At 46.3% G+C, this 27,382-nt stretch overlaps 1 protein-coding gene across 14 annotated transcripts in view; it reads right to left on the bottom strand.

Annotated features, from left to right (window-relative positions):
- The window catches only part of LOC123993280 (janus kinase and microtubule-interacting protein 1-like), a 50,133-nt gene extending 24,532 nt beyond the window's left edge, over positions 1–25,601 (bottom strand). For 13 of the 14 annotated variants that reach the window (XM_046295227.1, XM_046295222.1, XM_046295228.1 and 10 more), the window contains exons 1-9: positions 25,088–25,601; positions 5,919–6,222; positions 5,150–5,482; positions 4,694–4,855; positions 3,674–3,883; positions 3,318–3,434; positions 3,024–3,170; positions 2,045–2,197; positions 1,305–1,367 (exon numbers count right to left, since the gene is read on the bottom strand). In XM_046295227.1, coding sequence (XP_046151183.1) covers positions 1,305–1,367; positions 2,045–2,197; positions 3,024–3,170; positions 3,318–3,434; positions 3,674–3,883; positions 4,694–4,855; positions 5,150–5,482; positions 5,919–6,074 — 1,341 coding nt within the window. In that variant the 5' untranslated portion in view covers positions 6,075–6,222; positions 25,088–25,601. The remainder of the gene's footprint in view (positions 1–1,304; positions 1,368–2,044; positions 2,198–3,023; positions 3,171–3,317; positions 3,435–3,673; positions 3,884–4,693; positions 4,856–5,149; positions 5,483–5,918; positions 6,223–25,087) is intronic. The other variant, XM_046295235.1, reaches the window with a different exon arrangement.
- Between the last annotated feature and the right edge of the window lie 1,781 nt (positions 25,602–27,382).

The following is a 27,382-nucleotide window of genomic DNA, read 5'->3' as shown; positions in this document are numbered from 1 at the left end:
TATTCACAGCTGGCAAAGGTGCTTCCACCAATTATTAACTCATATTTTTTCTATTACATTTGGAAACACATTTGTTCTAATATTTTTCTTTCACTTTGAAAGTGTGGAGTAGGTTGTGAAGATCGGAAGCAAAAAAACCTGGGAACAATCACTTCCATATTCCTTTTACCATCAGATTTACAAACCAAAACTCTCCTCACAATATTCTCCAAAAAGAAAGGCTAATCTCATCCTTCCCATTGATGTCATAGACTCCACAACATTCTCTAAAAGCACCGTATCTTTCCCATTATGTTCAGGTCCAATCCACTCAGTCAACTCAAAATGGTTACTATACTACACTACAATAAAGTCCTTACCATCGTGTTTGTAGGTCATCTCCTGACAACCAGAGAAGTAGAGACAGACCATAGCACACAGGCCGATAAAGAAGGAGAAGTAGAGGATGAGCTGGAAGTACTCATACATACTTTTGTTATACTAGAACCCCCCCCCTCCCGACAAATCTCGTATCTTCCAAGGCGATCTACACTGTACGTGCCAGTCCTCGAGCACTGAGCTCTGACGCACAACCGTGTCCCAGTCGCGCACTCCGCAGACAAAGACGGAGCGAGAGAGGAGTGTTAACTGGCATTCACTCCTCCCAACGGGAAAATTTAAAAAACTGGATGATCTTTAAGATAGGTAGCAGTGGAATACTTTTCCATTCCAGTCAAACTCTTTCCATAAGTGTGTTCTGTTCCATTCCCAGTTTGAGAGTCCTAATTGAGGTTTGAGGTTAATAGTCTCGACCGTCCCAGTTTGAGAGTGGAGCGTTCCCGTCGCCGTTATCCGTTTCAGAGTGAGAGTCCCAATAGCTCCAGTTATGGATGCAGGGAGTGTGTAGAATCTTCCATCACCTTCTCGCTTAACATACAACACTGACTCTGCAAACTCTATTGAGAACCCAGCCCAATTGCGCTAATCGTGCCTCCTCATCAACACCTTATCTACCTATCATTCTGAGCTGAACAACAGGTGTCATCGTTCCCCTATGAGCCCAATTATAAACACACAGTTGCACGCACACAAACTACACAAAGACAAAATCAATCAAAAACACATAGTTCTCCATTGAGCCCAATTACACAGAACCAGTGCATCGGCATCATGGGAAGAGACAGTTGCTAAGTGACAACACCACAGGATCCAACAGTGTGTGACCAGAGACAGAGAACACAACAAAGAAACGCCTAGTGCGAGAAAACAAAAAACCCACGCATACAAACACACAGACAGAAGGGCAAAGGGAGCAGTAGTCCTACTTTAGGTGGTAGTTTGAGGGTTTTTCTTCGGTTATTTTTGCAGAGCATCAGTCTGTCACGTTCCTGTGCCAAAAAGGAGCAGAGGACAGTTTAGGATTTCGACTCCACACCACATGCATTGTGTACGTATGAGTATGCTTTGTTTGATGTGGGTCTGATCCTTAACCTGACAAACTAATTGTACTAATCTAGGCCATCCATCATCCCCTGAGTGTGAATTACTGGAGACAGAATCGGAATAACGTGTGATTTAGGCTTGTCAAAATGCACCCATGTTAAAAAGTGAGACGAGTCGGATTCTCAACAGAAGCAGGGTCAAGAGATTATGACAAAGAGTTGTGTGTACAACACCTTAAATCAGAGGCAAGGAGCCAGCAGAACATCATGCAAATGAGTGAATTTTCAGCAAGGCTCTGATTTAAGGTGATTAGAAAGGAGAGAGAGGGTGGTGGTTGGTTGGTGAGGGTCTGGAGGGCAGCCCAGGTGCACAGAGGACCAACATGTTACCCAACAGTTCACTGACCTTAACGGCACCCATTTTATCCTACTGTTTCAATGTGCTCCGGTAAAATTCAACAAAATGGCCCTCTCTTTGTTTATGAGCGTATGAGCTAGTCGGCTGCCTGATTCACTAATCTCACTACAATAAGGATCTGTCAATGCCCTGTTATTTGGAAGCTCGGGTGATTTACAGATCAGATAAACTGCAGTGTGAATGTCTGTGTGTCCGTCTCCCTAACCTGCGTGAGTTCGTCGATGATGCCTCGTTGCTCGGCAACCTGCAGCTTGAGGAACTCCACTTCCTGTTCCTCGTGGGCATGGCTTAGGTCTGTCAGGGAGGTAGGCCTCTTCAGCTGCTGGGGCTGCTGGGAACGAGAGTGCGCCTTCTCCTTCTGAGAGGGAGGGAGGGAGGGACATTCTCAGGGTTAGACAACTCGAGCAGTGAGGTCAAGAGAGACAGGATTTCCTGAAACATAACGCAACTTTAAGTTGTGCAATGTGACTTTGTAATCAAGGAGAATTGCAAATACTGCAGTCACACAGATGCTGCTACCTAATAATCTTGATGCTTTTTCTCAATGTCCACTGGAGGTCTCCCTTTCCCTCCATTTCACAGAGCAATTACAAATCTCACATGGTACCTACTGTACAATGTATACTGTTCAAAAATATAAAAACGCTCATGTTACATGAGCTGAAATAAAAGATCCCAGAAATGTTCCATATGCACAAAAAGCTTATTTCTCTCAAAATGTTGTGCACAAATTAGTTTATATTCCTGTTAGGGAGCATTTCTCATTTGCCAATATAATCCATCCACCTGACAGGTGTGGCATATCAAGAAGCTGATTAAAAATAATCATTACATAGGAGCACCTCATGCTGGGGACAATAAAAGGCCACTAAAATGTGCAGTCTTGTCACATAGCACAATGCCACAGATGTCTGCAGTTGACATGCTGACTGCTAGAATGTCCAGCAGAGCTGTTGCCAGAGAATTTAATGTTCATTTCTCTACCATAATCCGCCACCAGCATCATTTTAGAGAATTCGGCAGTACGTCCAACCGGCCTCACAACCCCAGATCACTTGTAACCACGCCAGCCCAGGACCCTCATATCCGGCTTCCAAATGGTATCCAAATACTTCCAAATGGTGTCCTCTTCCCATCATGAAGGAGACATGACAAGGAAAGTAGACAAAAGAGGATTCTCTCACCATCTCTGCGTTCTCTCTGCTGAGGTTCTTGAGTTTCTCCTCCATGCGCTGCAGAGTCTGCAGGAGGTCATCATTCTTCTTCGACATCCTCTTATACTTATCTAACAGGGGCTTCATCTGACTCTCTGCCTCACGCACCCTCTTCAACTGACAGAAATGGAGGGAGAAAACAAGAGAAATAGTGACAGATGAGATGTCATAACATCCCTTCAATGCCCCCATAATGTCCCTACAATGTTCAGTTATCCACCAAGTTATTGTCTGTGTGTGTTTGTGTACGTGTGTGTTCCTCACCAGTTCGTTCCTCTCATCTGCCAGCAGTGTGTTCCTGTCCTCCAGCTTCCTGGTAACAGAGTGGAGCTCAGCTATCTTCAGCTGGAACCTCCTCGCATCCCGAAGATCTTCCACCTCCTGAGAGAGAGAGGCAGAAAGACAGAGAGAGAGGCAGAAAGACAGAGACAGAGAGACAGAGAGACAGAGAGACAGAGAGACAGAGAGACAGAAATTGGGGAGATGATTAGAGACAAAGACAATGTGTGAATGAGTTGACCACCAGGTTTTTGAAAAATATCATGTCAGTAAAATGTGTTTGTGCACAAGTGTGTGCTTGCCTGTGTGTGTGTGTATTTTAAAAAGGGGGCTGTCCTCACCTGGTTGTTGATATAGTCCTGGGTTTCCCCCAGGGTAGGGACCACCTCTCTCTTGGGACTGCCGTGGTGCCTCTCTGCCTCCCTGACTTGGCCCAGCTGCTCGTCCAGAGCCTCCTTCTGCAGCTGGAGCTTCTGAGCATAACCTGCCTGCAACCCCAGCTCCCTCTCCAACGCAGACACCACGCGGTCCTTCCCCTTCAGCTCATCCATCTAAGAAAGATGGGAGGATAGAGAGGAGGAGAGAGGGAGACAAAGAGCGATGTGAGAAAGAAAGAAGGGGAGAGAGAGAGAGAGTCATAGTCATCTTAAACGTTCACTCTGGAACTCGCCCGCCTTAACCCGACCTGCACTCTCTTTCTACCCCGTTGTTCCCTTCCTTCACCAACGGCTCATCCTTATCCAACCACAGACGAGTGAACGAACAGGTATGCGACACCAACGCCGTCGAGTGTAATTCATTCATGAATCCTAGTTCACACTCCCGCTTCTCTCTTCCGGTCTTCATCTCACTGCCCCGCTCACTCTCGCCTCCTTTCCCTCTCCTTATCCCAGTAAAATGATATTAGTCAAATGGCCCGGCTGTAATACCGGTTAGAGGTACCTCTTTCACGGCCCTGTGCTATAGCATGCTGTGTTCTTCTGTCTAGTCGTCAACAGTCGTTGTGTGTTACCTGTGCTACCCTGGGTCTCTGAAAAGCAAAACTACACCGTGTGAAATAGAACTGGAGATCAACATAGGACACAGTGCAATTCAAGCCACTGATCAGATCGAGTGCATACAGGGAAGTGCATGCAGGGAACTCAGCAGTACAGGATCGGAGGAATCAGTCTATTGCTTGAGGGTAATTCCAGTTTCACTTAACTATGGTTTGTGTTGGTTTGGAATTTGGTTAACTTTCAGGTCACTCGGCACCAGACAACCATGTCGTCTCTCACATGGTCTTGTTTGATGTGGGTTAGGATCAATCAGGGGTTATGTGATCGGGTTAAGGCGTGGCGGCCATGTTACGGTCGACTCACCACCCTTCGGATGTCTCTCTCGCAGTCTCTCTTGATGCGGTTGATCTCATCCTGGTGCTGCTGGTAGGCTGTTCGGAGGTCGGCTGCTTTGGCCTTGTCTGCCTGCAGTGCGTTAGCCAGAGCCTCCTCAACCTGCTTCCGTGCCGTCTCCTGCTTCATGACCTGAGGGGAACACACACAAACAGACACAATTAGAGTGTATATACACTTCCAAGTACTGGGACCCTGAAGCAATTAAGATGATTCAGGAGATAGTAATGTCATATGACTCTGCTAGTCCAGAAACAAAGAAGACGCTCTGTTTCTTTAAATAAGAACTTTCAAAACCAGACTAAAACAGTCAAACTGCTTATACTGAAAACAAGATGTGATTCTGATTGACCATGGGGGAAAAAATGACTATATCTAATACAACAATGCAAGTTGGATTCAAGTTGATTCCCAAGGTCAACCTACCTCCTGCTGCAGTTTGAGTCTCTCCCCATCGAAGGCCCTCCTGGCCTCCTCCCGGGCCTCTCCTAGCAGGGCGCTCTTCAGCTTGTCAGCCGCCCCGTCCCTTAGCGCATGGACCAGCCCCTGGAGCCGCTGCACCTCCCCGTCGCGGATCTTAATGGTACGCGATAGCTCCAACTCGTGTTGCCGTGCCAACGACTCGCGAGCGGAAGCCAGCTCGCGGAGCTTCTCCTCGTGCAGTTTGGCGCGGAGGTCGGTGAGGACCACTGTGTGTTTGTGTTGTTCCAGCTCCCTGGCTTGCCTCTGCTCCTGGAGACGCTCTCTCAGCTTAGAGACCTACCCAGCGGAAGGAGAGGACGATGGGATAGAGGACAGGGGAGGAGAGAGGCAAAGGGGAGGAGAGGTTTGCAGGGGAAATAGGAAAAAGAGAGAGTGTTAATGATTTCCTAATAGTATCATTAAGCGATAAGGCCCAAGGAGGTGTGGTATATGGCCAACATACCACGGATAAGGGCTGTTCTTAAGCACAACGCAACGTGCCTGGATACAGACTTTAGCCGAGGTATATTGGCCATATAGCACAAACCCCCGAGGTGCCTTATTGTTATTATAAACTGGATACCAACGTAATTAGAGCAGTAAAAATACATGTTTTGTCATACCAGTGGTATATGGTCTAATATACCACGGCTGTCAGCCGATCAACATTCTGGGCTCGAACCACTCAGTTTATAATTAACAGTGGATCATTGTATAGAGGGGGCGGGCCTACCTTGCCCTTCTCCTGCTGCAGTTCTATCTGGAAATCCATCAGCTTGCTCCTCAGCTCCTCATTGGCTGTCTGTGGCAAGTCGCCCATGACCTCCGTCCTCTCCTTCCCACGCGTCTTCTTGGAAGGCGGGGCTGAGGTGGGTGTGGTCGATGACATTGTGCTCCGCCCACCCAATCAGAGGACACGACTCAGAGGGGATGAGGAAGTGGAGGAGAATCAGGCGATGCTCTTCCTCCCCACACAGCCTTCCCTATGTAACTTCATCATCCTTGTCTACATCACTGGCTGAAGATCCCCGTCTGTCCTGCAGAGAGCGATAAGAACAACAGGTAAGTAATGTGAAAACAAAAATCATAGGCCAGCATTATTATTATGAGACCTGGAAACACCCACGCATGCTCACACAGACACTTTCAACATCCACAGAGCTCACACAGATACACACACTATTTCAACACCCACAGAGAGCACACTGGCAGCTCCCCGGCCATTTATCATAATCCAATTCCTCTCCATGGGATCCGCTTAGAGGCTCCATCGTGCATGAAATTCTGTCTGGCCAGGGCAGGGTGGGAGTGGGGCTACTACAGCCAAGATAACCCTATTCTACTACTACAGCCAAGAGAACCCTCTACTACTACAGCCAAGAGAACCCTCTACTACTACTACTACTACAACTCTACTACTACTACTACCACCGCAGCCGAGAGAACCCTCTGCTGCTACTACCACCGCAGCCGAGAGAACCCTCTGCTGCTACTACCACCGCAGCCGAGAGAACCCTCTGCTGCTACTACCACCGCAGCCGAGAGAACCCTCTGCTGCTACTACCACCGCAGCCGAGAGAACCCTCTGCTGCTACTACCACCGCAGCCGAGAGAACCCTCTGCTGCTACTACCACCGCAGCCGAGAGAACCCTCTGCTGCTACTACCACCGCAGCCGAGAGAACCCTCTGCTGCTACTACCACCGCAGCCGAGAGAACCCTCTGCTGTTACTACCACCGCAGCCGAGAGGAGCCTCGACTACCACTACCGAACCCTCTACTACTACTACTACTGCAGCCGAGAGAACCATCTACTACTGCAGCAGAGAGAACCATCTTCTACTGCAGCCAAGAACCATCTTCTACTGCAGCCAAGAACCATCTTCTACTGCAGCCAAGAACCATCTTCTACTGCAGCCAAGAACCATCTTCTACTGCAGCCAAGAACCATCTTCTACTGTAGCCAAGAACCATCTTCTACTGTAGCCAAGAACCATCTTCTACTGCAGCCAAGAACCATCTTCTACTGTAGCCAAGAACCATCTTCTACTGTAGCCAAGAACCATCTTCTACTGTAGCCAAGAACCATCTTCTACTGTAGCCAAGAACCATCTTCTACTGTAGCCAAGAACCATCTTCTACTGTAGCCAAGAACCATCTTCTACTGTAGCCAAGAACCATCTTCTACTGTAGCCAAGAACCATCTTCTACTGTAGCCAAGAACCATCTTCTACTGTAGCCAAGAACCATCTTCTACTGTAGCCAAGAACCATCTTCTACTGTAGCCAAGAACCATCTTCTACTGTAGCCAAGAACCATCTTCTACTGTAGCCAAGAACCATCTTCTACTGTAGCCAAGAACCATCTTCTACTGTAGCCAAGAACCATCTTCTACTGTAACCAAGAACCATCTTCTACTGCAGCCAAGAGAACCCTATATTGAATAGTCTGGGACTACTATTGAATGGTCTGGGACTACTATTGAATGATCTGGGACTACTATTGAATGGTCTGGGACTACTATTGGATGGTCTGCGACTACTATTGGATGGTCTGCGACTACTATTGGATGGTCTGCGACTACTATTGGATGGTCTGCGACTACTATTGGATGGTCTGCGACTACTATTGGATGGTCTGCGACTACTATTGGATGGTCTGCGACTACTATTGGATGGTCTGCGACTACTATTGGATGGTCTGCGACTACTATTGGATGGTCTGGGACTACTATTGGATGGTCTGGGACTACTATTGGATGGTCTGGGACTACTATTGGATGGTCTGGGACTACTATTGGATGATCTGGGACTACTATTGGATGGTCTGGGACTACTATTGGATGGTCTGGGACTACTATTGGATGGTCTGGGACTACTATTGGATGGTCTGGGACTACTATTGGATGGTCTGGGACTACTATTGGATGGTCTGCGACTACTATTGGATGGTCTGGGACTACTATTGGATGGTCTGCGACTACTATTGGATGGTCTGCGACTACTATTGGATGGTCTGGGACTACTATTGGATGGTCTGGGACTACTATTGGATGGTCTGGGACTACTATTGAATGGTCTGGGACTACTACAAATTATTCAGTCTCTCCTCAAGCCTCGTTAAATAAAGGTTAAATAAAAATAAAGAAATAAAGCCCTCTTCAGCCATCCGAGGGTGTCCACATCTAATCCTCAGACCCCTGCTGGCCTCTTTCCTCTCCTCAACTCAAACCTCCCACCCGTGTCGGTCCTCCCCAGATCCATCCCCACTCCTTAGATACCTTCTGCCCTCCGCTTTGCAGTTATAATGCGGTTGGTAGCCATGTTGCGCTGCAGATGTGAGAAGTTAGTTTATGAGACAGCATGACAGAATATATAAACAGTACCCTCATTGAGAATGGACTTGGTCTCTTTCTCAATTCATAAGGCTAAGGAAGTGTTCCAACGTAACCCAGTAACCTTCCCGTTCTGCTGAGTAATAAATAAATCATTCAAAATGGAGATGAAGCATTAAGACCGGAGGCTACGCCATCCTTTCCCGCCCGCACACCACTTACACAGATGGCAGCAATTGTTACCAAGGCAACTCGTGCTCTTAAACTTCACTCCTCCCACATTAAAGGACCCTGTGAAAGAGGGAAGTGTCTCCCGGAGGATTTCAGACATCTCGTCACACACACACACACACACCTGTGTTGCACTCACACCGAACACACACAGACTACGTTATTTCTTTATAGAGAGACCATCTCTCTCAGACGAGGATGACTGAGTCAGAAATGCATTGCTGAGGGGCAGGGGAGCGCTCTGCCACACCGACAGACAGAATGAACAGGCAGGCACTGGGTGAAAACAGGAAGACAGGAAGAGATGGAAGGGCAATCACACTGAACCCCCTCTGCCTCCTCCCCCCACTCTGCCCTACTTTCCCACCTCCATCCTTTCCGTTGCTATGATGATGTCACGCAGCAGAGTGGAGAGGAAAGCTATTCTCCCATTTACACACACACACACACACACACAGAGTGAGTGAGTGAAAGGAGAGGACATTGCACACAGCCACACACACACAAAGAAAACCACATCTGTATTCTTACTAACATCTATTTACAAACACACACCGACCCATTCATTCCTAACCAGAGTCTGCCAACAAGCTATGCTCAAAATGTTGTGTGTCGAGCGATCAGCGAAGGGTTATACCATGTTTGGAGAATAATTAAATTGTGCAATCAATAGCAACAGGATGAGAAGCATGGCTCAGCTTGTAGCTCATATACGTGATTGTGGGTGTAGTTTTGATTTAGCGCTCAATTGCAGGGTGAATTTGTCGATATGAACTCCATGCATTTTGCAATCTGTCTTTTGGAATGTGAACGGCATGACCCCCCTCTAGTCTTCCAGCCCAGTAGCGCATCAAACACAACCACTTCACATCTGCCATCCCTGGAACATATGTGCACGTCCACGTCCACCACCGTGTGTCTGGGGAAGTTATTGGTCCAGGGAAAAGCAGGAATGTATTAACGGGAAGCTGTGTTGTTTTACAAGGGAAGAAACGAACATATGTTGAGCACTTGTTGGCTGCTTTTACTTCACTCTGCAGTCCAACTCATCCCAAACACTCTCAATTAGGTTGAGGTCAGGTGACTGTGGAGGCCAGGTCATCTGATGCAGCACTCCATCACTCTCCTTCTTGGTTAAATAGCCCATACACAGCCTGGAGGTGTGTTTTGGGTCATATAAAACAAAATGATAGTGGGACTAAGCTGAAACCAGATTAGAGGTCGAGCGATTATGATTTTTCAACGCCGATACCGATTATTGGGGGACCAAAAAAGGCGATACCGATTAAAATCGTCCAATTTTATTTTAATTTGTAATAATGACAATTACAATACTGAATGAAACACTTATTTTAACTCAATATAATCCATAAATAAAATAAATTTAGTCTCAAATAAATAATGAAACATGGTCAATTTGGGTGAAATAATGCAAAAACAAAGTGTTGGAGAAGAAAGTAAAAGTGCAATATGTGCCATGTAAGACGTTTAAGTTCCTTGCTCAGAACATGAGAACATATGAAAGCTGGTGGTTTCTTTTAATAAGGGTCTTCAATATTCCCAGGTAAGAAGTTTTAGGTTGTAGTTATTATAGGACTATTTCTATCTATACCATTTGTATTTCATATACCTTTGACTATTGGATGTTCTTATAGGCACTTATTGTATTGCCAGTGTAACAGTATAGCTTCAGTCCCTCTCCTCGCCCCTACCTGGGCTCGAACGAGGAACACGTCGACAACAGCCACCCTGGAAGCATCGCTACACATCGCTCCACAAAAGCCGCGGCCCTTGCAGGGCAAAGGAAACAACTACTTCAAGGTCTCAGAGCGAGTTACGTCACCAATTGAAACGCTATTAGCACGCACCCCGCTAACTAGCTAGCCATTTCACATCGGTTACACAAGCCTAATCTCGGGAGTTGATAGGCTTGAAGTCATAAACAGCTCAATGCTTGAAGCACAGGGAAGAGCTGCTGGCAAACGCACGAAAGTGCTGTTTGAATGAATGCTTACGAGCCTGCTGCTGCCTACCACCGTTCAGTCAGACTGCTCTATCAAATCATAGACTTAATTATAACACACAGAAATACAAGCCATATGTCATTAATATGGTCAAATCTGGAAACTGTCATTTCGAAAATAAAACATTTATTCTTTCAGTGAAATACGGAACCGTTCCGTATTTTATCTAACGGGTGGCATCCATAAGTCTAAATATTCCTGTTACATTGCACAACCTTCAATGTTATGTCATAATTACGTAAAATTCTGCCAAATTAGTTCGCAACGAGCCAGGCGGCCCAGACTGTTGCAAATACCCTGTGTAGAAAAGGCCCATGGAGTTGGTGGAATACTCCTTTAATTAATTGCCATTTACTCAGCTGGGCCAGGGGCGCTTTAATTAGGTCATGTGGAAATGTCCTACAGATCTCAACTCTATAAAAGGAGGAAATTGCCATCGCCTGATCTCGCTGCTTTCTCTTCCCTAAATCCATCTGATCCAGAAGTTCTGTGCGTCCATGAATCCACACTACCAGTAAATATACCACTTTATGGTTAAAGGAATTCCTGCCTCAGTCTCATACATTCCTCTGTCACCTGACACGTGACCACCTGTTCACCTTCACTGTCAGTCATCCTACCTGTCCAGCAACCCACACAGATTCCACTAATCTTTCAATGGTCCTTTGAGCCGGATGATGACTGAACCAAAGACAGGTGAAAAGGAAATGGAGGCGGAGAGGGAAGAATTGTCTCCACTGGAAGGAAGAAGAGAGGAGGAGAGAGCAGCTGAGGGAAAGGTCTTGGAACAAAGGAAATATCCAGGAGCTAAGCCTAAAGCAACAAAGGCTTCATCCTCAACTACCAGGAGCACCAGAAGAACCAGGCAAGCACCTGGTTATCTTAAGGACTATGTGGTCGAGGTTCCGACATCAAAGGGCAAGCCCACCAGAGCTCAAAGAGTTGATGGATCAACTATATGTTTCAGCCATCAACCATCCCCTCTGAGCCAAGGACCGGAAACTGCTTTGGAGCAGGAAAGTGGTCTACGTGAGGAACCTATGGAAGAGGTAACTCCCACTGCACAGGTCGACCAGCTTCCAGAGGCAGGCTCCGCTCACCCCTTGACTAATGGGAAATCGTCGAAGCACTCTAGACGGAGTGGGAGTTCGACCAGTGGATACCCCTTTGGAAGTGGCCATGGCAGCCGCCATTCACTAGCCCTCAGCAATTCACAGACCACTGTCCTACAAGAGAGGATGAAACTATTAGCTTTGGAGGAAATTGAGCGTCAGATTGAGGAGGAACGACAGGCTGACGAACGATGTCACCAATTGGATGTGCAGGCCCGTAGAGCTCTAAAGGAAAGGGAATCCATTGCCAAGGACCTGGCACAGCAGCGACGGCACCGTCAAGCCAGAAGGGAATTAGAAGAGGCACGGATGGTCTCATCCTTCCTGGAGAGGAACGAACAGGGAGTTGACCTGACCACCCCTCCACATGGACCTGAACTGTCTGCCTTTCTTTCCCAATCTGCCCCTCTGGTACAGCATGGCACACAGTCCTCGGAGGCTCCGGGGTCAACAGCCAACACGGAGCACGGGAGACGGGCCGCTCCGCCAACGCCCTCTATGCCAGTGACACAAGTTAGCATTCCTCCATCTGGACAAAGCATCACTCCTTCGCCTTTCCGCCAATTACCAACCAAGGCAAATCGTTCCTTTCATCCAGGGCCAGGCCAGTCCTCAAACAACAGGTCGGAGGGCTCTCGCCCAATTCCGGCTGCCACAAATGGTGGGTCTGGGACAGTAGGTGACCGGCCCAATGAGGCCACAGTGGGCTCATCAGAAGTCCCGGGTTTATCCTTCACGCAACCAGAAGAGGGAGCCAACATTATGAAACTTCTAGTAGCCTCAGCCTATGGAATTCCCAGACCCAAACTGCCATACTTTGAAAATGGAAAGGAGAGTGAATTTGTCCTTTTGGAAATGGCATTGGAGAGTCTACTGGGTATTCACGGTCATCTGTCAGAACGCTACAAATACCAAGTACTAATGGATCATTTGCGGTTTTCCAAGTGCATACAGGCTGGCCCAATCCTTTATGCACTCCGCAACACCATACACGACAGCTCTCCAGGCCCTGAAGGCGAGATATGGTGAGCCACGTCAGCTAGTCCAGAATGAACTAAACAACATCCTGAACACGTCTCCAATTAAAATGGGAGACCATGCTGCCTTCCAAGAATTCTCCCTGGCTGTCCAATCCCTGACCTCTATGCTCCAATCCGTTGAAGGAGAAGACGGGAACGAGCTAAAATGTGGCTCCCACGTGGACAGGCTTCTTAGCAAACTTCCAGTGTACCCCAGAGACAGTTTCATTGAACATTGTTTGAATAAGGGCATCCTGAAAGAGGGCTCGAGAAGCACCTATGCTCTCAGAGACCTGGCCACATGGTTGGAGGTGAAGGCAAAGGTGAAGAGCATCGCTCACCAGGCCACAATCTCCGCCATAGCCACAGGGGGAAGGAAGGAGTTTGAACGCCAGCAGGGACAGAAAAGACCAAATCCCACTACCATGTACTTAAATAGTGAGGCCAGGGAGGAACCCGGGAAGAAGACCCCTCTCAAGAGCAAGAACATCAAATTCCAGCCTTACTGCCCATATTGCAATAGTAAGGGGCACTTCCTTGGCTCATGCCCCAGAGTAAAAAAGCTCACTCAAACTCAATTGAAGGCCTGGATCACTTCAGGCGAGCGATGCTACAAGTGTGCCCGTAGCCATAAGGTGGAGACCTGCACATTGAGGAAACCCTGCAACCGCTGTGAAGAAATCCATCTCACCGTGTTGCATGATCTATTTCCCCAAGCAAAGAAGGAGCAGAGTATGCTCATGGTAGGAGCTGCAAAGGAGCTGTATCTCGACCAGCAGAACCGGTCTCCAAGGGTCATGTTGAAGATGGTCAAGGTCACTCTGCAAAGTGAAGGGAGAAGCATTGATACATTCGCCGTTCTAGATGATGGGTCAGAAAGAACAATCATTCTCACAGCGGCCACCCGTCAGCTTAACCTGGAAGGGACGCCCGAGACCCTTAATCTCAGAACGGTGCGACATGATGTTATCCAAATGAAAGGCTCTGCTGTAACCTTTAGCATTTCACCTTCAGGAAACAGGGACGTGGCCTATAACATCACCAATGCCTTCACGGCAGATGGCTTGAATCTCGCAGAGCACTCCTGCCCGGTAAGTGTTCTACAGAAACAATATCCTCATCTACGAGGATTGCCTCTTCCTAACCTGGCCAGAGTAGCACCACTTATCCTGATTGGGTCAGACCACCCACATCTCGTCACCCCGACTGAGCCTATACGAGCTGGACCAGAAGGAGGACCCATTGCTGTCCATACATCCTTGGGTTGGGCTGTGCAAGGTCCATCCCATCTACTTCTCTCCACCCAAGCTGTACAGTCACAGCAAGTCCTCTTCACCAGAAGCAATCCAGATGCAGCCACTGACCTCCTTCGGAATGTTGAGATGCTATGGAAGATGGACACCTTCTCCAACCGGAAGCTACAGGAGGTCACTCGCTTGAAAAATGACTCCTATGCATTAGACCTCCTGGAGAAGAGCACCACCACCACTGAAATGGATGGCGTTCGCAGGTATGCAACCCCACTGCTACGGGTGCCCAACCATCCTCCTCTGGCAACCACGACACGGGCTGTACTCCCACTACTGCGTGGAACAGAGTGACGCCTGGTGAAGAATCCTGAGCTTGCAGAAGTTCATAACCGAGAGATTCATAACCTTGTGAAGGCAGGCTACGTCACTGAAGTGACAGCTCATGAAGAGGGAAACGCACTCCGTGAATCCTGGTATCTCCCTCACCATGTTATCCAGCAACATGGTGGGAAGTATAGACTTGTCTTCAACTGTTCATTCCAAGCAGCTGGTCAAAGCCTGAATGACTGTCTACTCCCCGGACCAACCTTAGGTCCTTCCTTGCTCGGTGTCCTTCTCCGGTTCCGGCAGCACTCTACAGCCATCAGTGGAGACATCAAAGCCATGTTTCATCAGATTCGTTTACTGCCTTCCGACACCACACTGCTCCGGTTCATATGGCGAAATATGGAACGAGATGCAGAGCCCACAATCTATGAATGGCAGGTACTCCCATTCGGCACCACCTGCAGTCCTTGCTGTGCCATATACGCTCTGCAGAGACACGCACGGGAGCATCCAGACAGTGACCCAGAAGTATTGGATTCAGTGGAAAATGCCTTCTATGTGGATAACTGCTTACAAAGCATCCCATCCACGGCTGAAGCGAAATCACTCCTTGATAAAGTGCGGAATCTCCTGTCCAAAGGGGGATTTGAGGTCCGACAGTGGGCTAGTAACAGAGTGGAGGTTATCCAGCACCTCCCGCCACAAGCTAGGTCCAGTAGCAGTGAACTATGGCTAACGCAGTCTGGTGCTAACCCAGAAGAGCCCACTCTAGGACTGAGGTGGAGCTGCCTACCGGATACCCTGGGGTATAAGCACCGCTCATCCCCGAGTACCGAAACCCCCACTCTGCGCACCATCTATCGGACCCTGGCCAGTCAATACGATCCCCTTGGGTATATCCTGCCATACACAACACGGGCCAAAGTCTTAGTCCAGGACCTGTGGCAGACCAAGAGGGACTGGGATGAACCAATCCACCCAGCTGACCTAGTGGAACGATGGATCTGTTGGGAAACTGAGTTAACGGAGCTCTCTGATGTCCAAATGCCAAGATGTTATGTACCATCCTGTGTTGACCAACTGGGATCATGCCTGGAACTGCATGTGTTCTGTGACGCTTCGGAGCGAGCTTATGGGGCGGTTTCCTATCAGAGAGGAGGATAAGGCAGGCCACACCCATGTCTCCTTTGTCATGGCCAGGTCCAGGGTCGCACCCAAGAAGCAGTTGTCAATGCCTAGGCTGGAACTCAGTGCTGCCCTTTCCGGAGCCCAGTTGGCCTCTACCTTGCGAGCCGAGCTCACCTTGCCAATCCAAAGGATCATCTACTGGAGTGATTCGACCACTGTATTGACATGGCTCAAGTCGGAGTCCTGCAGGTATAAGGTGTTTGTCGGGACTCGCATTGCGGAAATCCAAGACCTAACAGAAGTCCAGGACTGGAGGTATGTTGATAGCATAAACAATCCTGCTGATGACATTACTAGAGGTAAAACCCTTAAGGAATTGGCTAAACCCCATCGCTGGAGCTTGGGACCACCATTCTTGTCCCAACCAGAGAACGAGTGGCCGACAGCCCCCAGGCGTGCGGCCCCTCCGCGACCGACTGAAGCTCATGAGTTAAGGAAGTCTGCCCAATGCTACAGCATTTCTACGGAACCAACAACGGCTCTCCCTGACCTAACACAATCCCAAACACTGCCGGATCTGATCACAGCCACAAACCAGACCTCAGATGGGGTGGCTTCTATACCTACCTCCTCGCGGCAGAGACACTACTCCTCCAGCAAGCACAAGCAGTTAGCTTCCCTGAGGAGTTAAAAGCTCTGAAAGCCGGTAGGGAAGTGGCTAAGGGCAGCCGTCTTCTCTCTCTTGCCCCAGAATATGATCCAATCCTTGGAGTGATCAGAGTCGGAGGGAGGCTGCGCCAAGCGGAGGTTTTGGACCCAGATGCTATCCACCCAATTATCCTCGACTCCAGACACCCTCTTACCAGGCTCCTCATCAAGAGTTATGATGAGCGGCTTCTCCACCCAGGGCCAGAGAGGGTCTATGGGGAGATGAGGCGGAAGTACTGGATAATTGGAGGACGAGGAGCCATTCGTAAGCACCAATACGCCTGCGTAGAATGTCAGAGATGGCGGGCCGGAGCTACGGTGCCCAAAATGGCAGATTTACCCCCTGCTCGCTTGCGCCTCCTTAAACCACCCTTCTGGTCAACAGGAGTAGATTGCTTCGGCCCCTTGATGATCAAGTTAGGTCGTCGTGTGGAAAAGCGCTGGGGCATTCTATTCAAGTGTATGACAACCAGATGTGTCCACCTGGACCTACTGGAGAGTTTGGATACGGAAGCCTTCCTCATGGCCCTACGGCGGTTTATCTCCCGACGGGGGAAACCCTACGAGATCCTGGCTGACAGAGGTACGAACTTCAAGGCAGGAGAAGCCAGGTTGGAGGAAGCCTTCCAAGCCATGGAACCCAGCCTCCAGGATCAGCTGATGGACCAACAAATCTCATTCAAATTTAACCCTCCAGGCGCTCCTCATTTTGGAGGAACATGGAAGCGAGAGATCAAATCTGTAAAGACGGCCTTACGAGTCGTACTAGGGGACCAAACTGTCACTGAAACGGTCTTGAGGACTGTCCTGATAGAGGTGGAAGGGATTCTGAACTCCAAACCCTTGGGATATCTCTCTGCAGACATCGCTGACCCCGATCCGGTTACACCGAATATGCTCTTGATGGGACGCCGAGATGAGTCACTTCCTCAAGCCATGTATGCTGATACCAACCTCGTAGGCAGACGCCGGTGGCGACACAGCCAAATCTTAGCTGACCATTTTTGGGCCCGATTCATTCGGGATTACCTACCAAGTCTACAGCACAGAGGGAAATGGCGTAGAGAAATGGCCAGCCTGGAAACTGGCCAAGTAGTAATGATGGTGGACCCTCAGCTGCCTCGAGCCTCCTGGCCGGTGGGCCGTATAACTAAGACCATGCCTGGGACCGATGGTCGTGTTAGATCAGTGGAAATCCAGGTGAAGAACCGGACATATATCCGGCCAGTTGCCCGACTGATTCCTCTCCCTGAGATGACAGAGGATGGGGAGCAATGAGCCTTTTTGAGGAATGTGGAAATTAACAAATTTCCGGGGTGGCTGTAGAAAAGGCCCATGGAGTTGGTGGAATACTCCTTTAATTAATTGCCATTTTACTCAGCTGGGCCAGGGGCGCTTTAATTAGGTCAGGTGAAAATGTCCTACAGATCTCAACTCTATAAAAGGAGGAAATTGCCATCGCCTGATCTCACTGCTTTCTCTTCCCTAAATCCATCTGATCCAGAAGTTCTGTGCGTCCATGAATCCACACTACCAGTAAATATACCACTTTATGGTTAAAGGAATTCCTGCCTCAGTCTCATACATTCCTCTGTCACCTGACACGTGACCACCTGTTCACCTTCACTGTCAGTCATCCTACCTGTCCAGCAACCCACACAGATTCCACTAATCTTTCACCCTGACTCTGCGTGCAATTAACGCAAGAGAAGTGACACAATTTCCCTACTTTAATATTGCCTCTGTATTGATTTTAAGAAAGGCATTGATGTTTATGGTTAGTTACATTCGTGCAACGATTGAGCTTTTTTCGCAAATGCGCTTTTGTTAAGTCATCCCCCGTTTGGCGAAGTTTGTCTTCACATAGTTTGCAATGAGCCAGGCGGCCCAAACTGCTGCATATAGCCTGACTCTGTTGCACAGAACGTAAGAGAAGTGACACAATTTCCCTAGTTAAAAGAAATTCATGTTAGCAGGAAATATTAACTAAATATGCAGGTTTAAAAATATATACTTGTGTATTGATTTTAAGAAAGGCGTTGATGTTTATGGTTAGGTACACATTGGTGTCACGACAGTGCTTTTTTCACGAATGCGCTTGTTAAATCACCCATTTAGCGAAGTAGGCTGTGATTCAATGATAAATTAACAGGCACCGCATCGATTATATGCATCGCAGGACAAGCTAGATAAACTAGTAATATCATCAACCATGTGTAGTTAACTAGTGATTGTTAAGATTGATTGTTTTTTTTACAAGATACGTTTAATGCTAGCTAGCACCTTACCGTAGCTCCTTGCTGCACTCGCATAACAGGTAGTCAGCCTGCCATGCAGTCTCCTCGTAGAGTGCAAAGTAATCGGCCATGATCGGTGTCCAAAAATGCAGATTACCGATTGTTATGAAAACTTGACATCGCCCCTAATTAATCGGCCATTCCAATTAATCGGTCAACCTCTAAACCAGATGGGATGTCGTATCGCTGTAGAATGCTGTGCTAGCCATGCTGGTTAAAAGGTGTCTTGAATTCGTAATAAATCACAGACAGGGTCACCAGCAAAGCACCCCCACACACGGTGGTTGTAACAAAAATGTAAAAATTCAATGTTTATTTTAAATTGCAAATTTGGACTCATCAGACCAAAGAACAGGTTTCCAATGATCTAATCACCATTGTTCATGTTTCTTGGCCCAAGCAAGTCTCTTCTTATCATTGGTGCTCTTTAGTATTGGTTTCTTTGCAGCAATTCGACCATGAAGGCCTGATTCACGCAGTCTCCTCTGAACAGTTGATGTTGAGATGTCTGTTACTTTAACTCTGTGAAGCATTCATTTGGGCTGCAATTTGAGGTGCAGTTAACTCTAATAAAGTTATCCTCTGCAGCAGAGGTAAGTCTGGGTCTTCCTTTCCTGTGGCGGTCCTCATAAGAGCCAGATTCATCATAGCGCTTGATAGTTTTTGCGACTGCAGATATGAAGTAATGATGGACTGTCGTTTCTCTATGCTTATTTGAGCTGTTCTTGTTACTTTGAAGCATCTCAAATATATTCCATTTTTTTTGGTTACTAAGTGATTCCATAGTTTTGATGTCTTCACTATTATTCTACAATGTAGAAAATAGTACAAATAAAAGAAGAATCCCTTGAATGAGTAGGTGTGTCCAAACATTTGACTGGTACTGTATATTTAACATGACTGTCACGCTAGTCTGCACAACCAATTCATACACCCAATTAAATGTATACACTCTCTATTGGGAAATATTGGTCAAAAGTTCCATGTTTGAACAGTCAAGTCGTATGAAAGGGAAACAGAGTGAAGGACGAACCCGCTCCTCAGAGACCTAGCTAGTCAAATGTGGCACTGAGACAATCTGCGTAACAAAAACAACAAAGAGCGTATTAACACAACAGAGCAGGAGAATGGGACATGGTGAGGAAATACTTCTGAGGAGATTCATAACCAACCAACTAAGAGGAGGCAGACTTCCACTTTAAAACTCCCCTGAAGATTCACTCAGTAGCAGTAACACTAGGAACAAACAGAACCAAATATCCAATACTACCAGAATCGCTATCCAAACAGTCTCTCACCAACACTCACCACCATACAGTACAATACATTAGCAGCCTAAAGGTGATACATTATAAAAAATCCCTTCCGAACAGCCAAATACCAACCTGAACTTAAGCCAAAAAATGTAGTACTATTACAAACATCTTCCTTCCGGAGTTTCCTGTCCCTGAGGACTTTACTTTGTTTTACACACTACATTGTACTGAGGGAGCTTTAGTTGTGGTACAATACAATGTTTTATTCATTTATTTTATTTGCCCTTAATTTAACTAGGCAAGTCAGTTAAGAACAAATTCTTATTTTCAATGACGGCCGAGGAACAGTAGGTTAACTGCCTGTTCAGGGGCAGAGGGACAGATCTGTACCTTGTCAGCTCGGGGATTTGAACTTGCAACCTTCCGGTTACTAGTCCAATGCTCTAACCACTAGGCTACCCTGCCGCCCCAATGTACCATCATGATTGACAGTGTACTGTAGTGCTTTGTAGTAAAGGTGTCGTTGCTAGAGAACAGATATGGCAGCAGTACCAGCTTAACAGTGCAAAAGTAGCGTGGCAATAAAGGCAGATGCCTTTAGACTGGTCCAGAGCTCATTAGCCAAACACAGATGGACCACCTCTAGGCCAGTCTGCACAACAGAGCCCACACACACGCATGAACATACACGGCTGGGTTAAATATCAATATAACCAAAGTGACTGAAGTGAGACAGAACACCCATTAACTACGCACTGACTGGGTTTAAAATGTACCTATGAAAAGGTTCAGTGGTGTAAAGTATTTAAGTAAAAATACTTAACAGTACGACTTAAGTCGTTTTTGGGGTATCTGTAATTTACTATTTATATTTGAGTACTTTTACTTCACTACATTCCTAAAGACAATTATGTACTTTAAACTCCATCAGTTTTCCCTGATGCCCAAAAGTACTCGGAACATTTTGAATGCTTAGCAGGACAGGAAAAGCCTCTGATCTGGCAGACTCACTAAACACATGTTTCGTTTGTAAATTATGTCTGAGTGTTGGAGTGTGCCCCTGGCTATCTGTAAAAAAATATATATATAAAAAAATAAATGGTGCCTTCTGGTTTGCTTAATATAAGGAATTTGAAATGATTTATACTTTCACTTTTGATACTTAAGTATATTTGAGCAATTACATTTACTTTTTAAACTTAAGTATATTCAAAACCAAATACTTTTGAGACTTTTACTCAAGTAGTATTTTACTGGGTGACTTTCACTTGAGTCATTTTCTATTTGAAAAGATCTTACTTTTACTCAAGTATGACAATTGGGTAATTTTGCCATCACTGAAAGGATGGGAGACACACACAGAGGGGCACACTCCTCACATACTGTTCACTCACTCACACACACACACACCAGGCAGTGCTGTGATAAAAGCTGCAGCAGAGAGGGAGAGAGCAGATTGTGGACTTACAGAACAGGTCTGGCCAGCCTCCAGGCCCAGGATTGGACCTTCCATAGGGGGAGAAGAGGAAAAGTGACCTGGCAGAGGATGCTGAAACCCTTCTAATGGTAAGACAATGTGACAAATATACTAGAACTATAAAAATAATCATGTTTTTGACACATCTGTTCACTCTTGGACATTAACCACGTTTCCATCCACAGTTTGTATACGAGTAAAGTTATGCCGTAGAAACAAATATCACAACGACTGTGACGGAAACAGGATGTTTCGATACAATTTTATCAATTCCGACAAAATGTGTTCATTTGACATGAGTCAGTAAAATTAATTATGGAAGAAATGGCAGTAAAAACACCTTTAAGTCGCAAATATTGATATAATAACCATCAAGTTGAAGTAAACTTGGAGTCACGCGATGACATGGCATGTGCTCCTCCCACTACGACTCAGGAAACCATGCAGTTTATTATGCTAGAGATGAAATAAGTTAGGATCAACTTCACAGGGTGGTGAAAGTGCAGGGTATGCACTTGATGCTCGTTCCCAATAGATGTCAAGGGTCTTACTCTGATGACATGATGATCGATGCTTGACCAAAATATTCTCGCTCTAATCCATAATAATATCATCATGTAAACTAACCTACTCAACACTATCTGCAACATGTTGGCTGGAGCGCATGTGCCAACCCAAAACTAGGCATATTTACTCATTTGAGATGTGTTTGATGTCGTTTTCCCCTATAGACCCATTTGGCGAAGTGGACCTGAAGGTGGTTCCTGGCATGATGCCTCCATGGTCATAAAAAATGGATGGGGAAATGATATACCCTTAACACAACCTGTACACATACTGTAATATGATCATTTCTACAATGCAGTCCACCTGTACTGTCAGTAGAGCATAGAAATGCTTCCCTTATCCAGACGGTGTGACAAAGGCATTTCTAACAGACCTGCTAAACTTTCTTTGTTGTTACTTTTAAGGTTGGAGTCAACAAGCAATAGCCTACCTCCGGAAGGCAGAGCCAAGAACCATTTGTCCGCCAGCTCGGGGGAACGCTACACTGCTCACAGACCTGTGTAAGGTTCAATGTAATTGCATATAGTGGACACTTGCTGGACATTTGAAACTCTGTGTATTGGTCTTGTTTCAACACTTATTTTACATCTTATGTATTAGGGATAGGGAGCAGTGTTGGAAAAAGTACTCTATTGTCATACTTGAGTAAAAGTAAAGATACCTTAACAGAAAATGACTCAAGTAAAAGTCACCCGGTAAATTACTACTTGAGTAAAAGCCTAAAAATATGTGTTTTTAAATGCACTAATTTACAATGGTGGAAAAAGTACTTAATTGTCATACTTGAGCAAAAGTAAAGTCAAAGTAAACGCGACACATCAAACCAGATGGCACAATTTCCTTGTTTTTCTATTTACGAACAGTCAGGGTCACACTCCAACACAATTTACTAACACATTATTTGTGTTTAGTGAGTCCACCAGAGCAGAGGCAGTAGGGATGATAACACGTTATATTAATAGGTGCATGAATTGTACCAATATTGCCGTCCTGCCTGAGCATTTGAAACGTAATGAGTACTTTTGGGTGTCAGGGAAAACATATTTGAGTAAAAATGTAAATATTGTCTTCAGGAATGTTCTGGAGTAAAAGTTGTCAAAAATATATATAGTAAAGTACAGAAGAAGAAAGAACTACTGAAGTAGTTTGATTTCAAAGTATTTTTTACTTAGTTACTTTACACCACTGATAGGGAGGGTGTTGAGTGGAAAGGGAAGGGAAGGGAAAGGGGAACCCTAGTCAGTTGCACAACAATGCATTCAACCGAAATGTGTCTTCCGCATTTAACCCAACCCCTCTGAATCAGAGGTGCGAGGCTGCTGCCTTAAATCGGCGTCCACATCGTTTGCGCACAGGAATCAGTTGTTGTTAAGGGTTGATTGCCTTGGTGTATCAATGTGAATGTGTTTAAAATAAAGTTATTAAATACAACGATTTAACATAATAATCACAGTGACATTGGGTTATAGTTAACCCAACTGTGGGTTGATTAGATAACCCAACGCGCTGGGTTTTGAAGAATCTACTCAATGCATTGGGTTACAATAACCCAACGCGCTGGGTTTTGAAGAATCTACTCAATGCATTGGGTTACAATAACCCAACGCGCTGGGTTTTGAAGAATCTACTCAATGCATTGGGTTACAATAACCCAACGTGAGGTATATGCTATAATGAACCATTTGTTTTTAGTGAGTACAAACAACTCGATATTCACAACAGTCCAAGTCATGATGGGAGCTGCAGTGTTGTGTAAAGAGAGGGAACAGAAGGCTCAACAGTATACTATTGCAGTCTATTAAAAGGACTGCTTGCTACCTACTGTCTGTGATGATGGTACGATGCTGAATTTTAATAGAGCAATGTGTGGGATTTAAACAGCAGTGTGTGTGTGTGTGTGTGTTCAGGGCCAGGACGATAACACTGTGCCAATGCTTTTTCCCAAAGTGAAAACATGAAGCAGACCAAACTCTTTGGTTCTTTAAAAACCTGTTGTATGTAAAAGGTTGTGTGCTTTAGCTTGGGAAAACAAATCAAATGTGACTATGGATGACAACATAGGGATGTTTGTTTCCAACATTCAGGCTGTTTTCCTAAAGTTAAACCCACTTCATGTTTAGTTTCCTAGCCGAGCTACTAACGAGAATTGCGATACCGGTATCGCCCTGGCCCGAGTGTGTGTGTAGCAGCAGAAGCGATAGCAGTAGCAGCCTCTCATCCCCTCACACACATGACAATGCATCCAGTATCCTCATTAAACCTGCCTCCATCTCTTGTTTTCTCCAACACACTTACCCTACTCAAGGCTGGGGTCTGGGGTGAGATGGGTAAGAGGTGAGGGGTGAGAAAGGGAGAGGGATACAGATCCAGCATTGAAAGCAAGGAGAGATAAAGTGAGAAAGGCAAGGCGGAGTGGGACACACATTAGACTCCATACCAAATGTATTAGAAGGGCAGGGATAAAAGGGCAGAGGTTGGGGGTCAGGAGTTTGAGGGTTGGAGGAGAGGCAGTGAAGAGAGCAAATGGTCCAGGCAGCTGTTGCTCTAAAAGATCCAATTAGCAAAGAGTCACATTTGATGACAAATCTGGGTTTAGGTGCCCAAAGCACCTGTGCATCGCACCTTCTAATCACCATCATTAGTGATGTAAGCGGGACACATATGTTGTGTCCACTTGGAGAAATTATGTTCATGCGTCCAGTTGTTTCAAGCAATTTTACAGTACTCAGGCAATATTACAGTACCGTAGGCTAGAGTAAATGGCCATGTCAGATGGACATGTAATGTTGGAGATGGACATGTCCCTAGCACATCAGCTATTTAACCACCACCAAATTTCGTCTAGGGCCCCCCCAAATGTCTATGGCCAGCCCTGCCGCAGACCACAACATCCATATGCACGGCCAAGATGGCTCTAAAAAGCTGAAGATCAGCAATCTGTCATGGCCATGTTGCAACATCAGCCGGCTAGACACAATATTACAATGTTACACGGACTCCGTGTAAAGAAGATACAATTTAAAGACGGAAGTATAGAGTTATGTGATGACTGGCAGCGCTACCCGGATATCAGAGGATGTTGCAGAAGCCACAGCCTGCCTGTCAGTTTGCGCACGTCACACAAATTCACAAATTTGCCTACAGAGCTATCGGGCTGGCCAACATAAACTTACTTAAATGGTGTCAGTCATCAAGTGAGAGGTATTCTTGTCGGTCTGGTTAAACGTTGCTGGTTCTCATTCACTATGGCAGCGGTGCCTCGGCGTCGGTTTATAAAGCGCACTCTCACCTCGATGTGAGATGCTGTGCTGGGCGTTCTCTTTTTTCCATCGAGCAGGCGAGTTACAAACTTATCCTCTCAAATAGTCTGCTATGAATGAATCCCTTTATAAATAGCAGCGGATGGTAAAGTTTGGCCAAATGTAGGCTAAATTCCACTAAAACGTGGTGTCCGGACTGGATTAACGGTTCTGCGGTGGGCTTCTCTCTGCACGCTGGCACACACCACGCCTACACGACGTCAGTTTTCTCTCAAAACATTTCATCCAGCAGCTCAGCTCTCCCGGTGATAAAATGGGAGATAAAAAAAACAACGCTACGTGGACGTGGGAAAATCATGGACGTCGCCGGTAACGCAAAAGACACGCGACACCTGACTGCGTGTTCAGGAATGACACCGCACGGGAAGAGCGTGCGGGAGAAGCGTGCACCGTCATAGCAGGACGCCTGGTGGTCTGGCAATAAGCTATGCAATTACGCATATATGATGCTATCCCCCTTGTCTTTAAGATGTGCCTAATAATGCACAGAACCAGTCCTCTATCCTAATAATAGGCTATTGAATAATGATGATACCCAATTAACCTCTGACCCTTTGAAGTGGACTGAATGTGAGAAATGTGAGAGAAAAAAAACGTTTTTGCTTAGGCACTGTTCCACTTCCTTCCCTAGTCCATTCTTTGCTCCTCCATCTGGTGAATGCTTATTCCAATGTCAATCAGGAGTGGGCAGTCAATGCAGCTATAGACTACCCATCCCACAGAGTAACCGGGCTGACTATCTGTATGCGTGTATAGGAGGAGTGTTTGCATTAGTGAACATCACCCAGCAGTATAAGTATCTAGTGAGAGTAAATAATAGTGTCTGCCTGAAGTCCCACAGTAGTGTGACTGTGACCCAGATTCCCTGGGCCTGGATGGATGCATTACTCACGCCCAGCTGCCTGTCTCTCTCTCTCTCTCTCTCTGCCTACTGCTGTGGTCTGTCTGAGTGGCATTCAACACACAGACATACACAAGCACAGACACACTAACAGACTCCACTGCACACGTTAGTGGCAGCATATGTAGTCCATCGCTGCAGGGCCATAGGATGTTGGGAGGGTGAGTGTGGTTGGTAGGCTAGGCCTGATGCTGAGAACAGCACAATGAGTCTGCGTTTACACAGACAGACCAATTCTGATCTTTTTTTCCCCACTAATCGTTCTTTTGAATAGTTACATCAGATCTTTTCACATCAGATATTCTTCAGAGCTGATCTGATTGGTATATAAGATAACTTAGTGAAAAATATCAGAATTGGGCTGTCTGGGTGAAAGCTGCATAACAGACTGATAAGGAAGGGGCTTTGGAGGGATGATTTGAATGCGGGGCAGGCAGAGAGAGACTGACTAATAGCGAGTGTTGCTTTTCATCATTTTATGAATCGGTCTGCTGTTGGATGGGATGGGTGTTTGAGGCCGTAGTCAGTGTAGAAATATTGGTGATGGATGCTATAGCTATTATATTTTCCTATGGCTGTACTGAAAGGAGTGGAGTGTAGAAACAAGCCTCTGTCTTAATAAACTTTACATAACCAGCTTAAGAATTCATGTGTGTGACAGTATGAGCTTAAATATATTCATGAGGATTAACAATTTAAACTAATTAGGAACCAGCTTCTTTAGTGACAGACAGTCTGAAGGGCTCAGATGGGACCTGCGAGAGATTGAGTTATATGGAGATTTAGATCATCAAATGAAGCTACTGATAGTGATCCTCCCTTCCCACTCTCTCTCTCTCTCTCTCTCTCTCTCTCTCTCTCTCTCTCTCTCTCTTCTCTCTCATGTCCATGTCCATGTTCTCAGGCAGTACAGTACAGGCTCCGAAACATCGCCTTTTCCCAATGTTGATCCTAGTCCCACACTGTCACAGCCTGCCAGTAGTGATGTAATGCTTCATGTGTAGTAAATGAGCCTTCGTAGGCATGACTCACCCTCTATTACACAGACTACGTGAGTCTGATGTTCCACATCCTTACCCAAAGCAGCAGCCAAAACACACACAGAACATAACTCAAAACACACTGCACAGAGTACATATTGGTATAGAAAGTGGTTGGGGTGCCATTTATTTATTTGTTCCTGTCCATTGAAATACCGGACGGAATGTAAACATATCTGTCTGTGAGGAACGGTGGATGAGGACAGA

Source organism: Oncorhynchus gorbuscha, linkage group LG13, assembly GCF_021184085.1.
Source record: "Oncorhynchus gorbuscha isolate QuinsamMale2020 ecotype Even-year linkage group LG13, OgorEven_v1.0, whole genome shotgun sequence".
Lineage (NCBI taxonomy): Eukaryota > Metazoa > Chordata > Actinopteri > Salmoniformes > Salmonidae > Oncorhynchus > Oncorhynchus gorbuscha.
The sequence above is the reverse complement of the archived record's forward strand: the minus strand, read 5'-3'. Positions and strand labels throughout refer to the sequence as shown.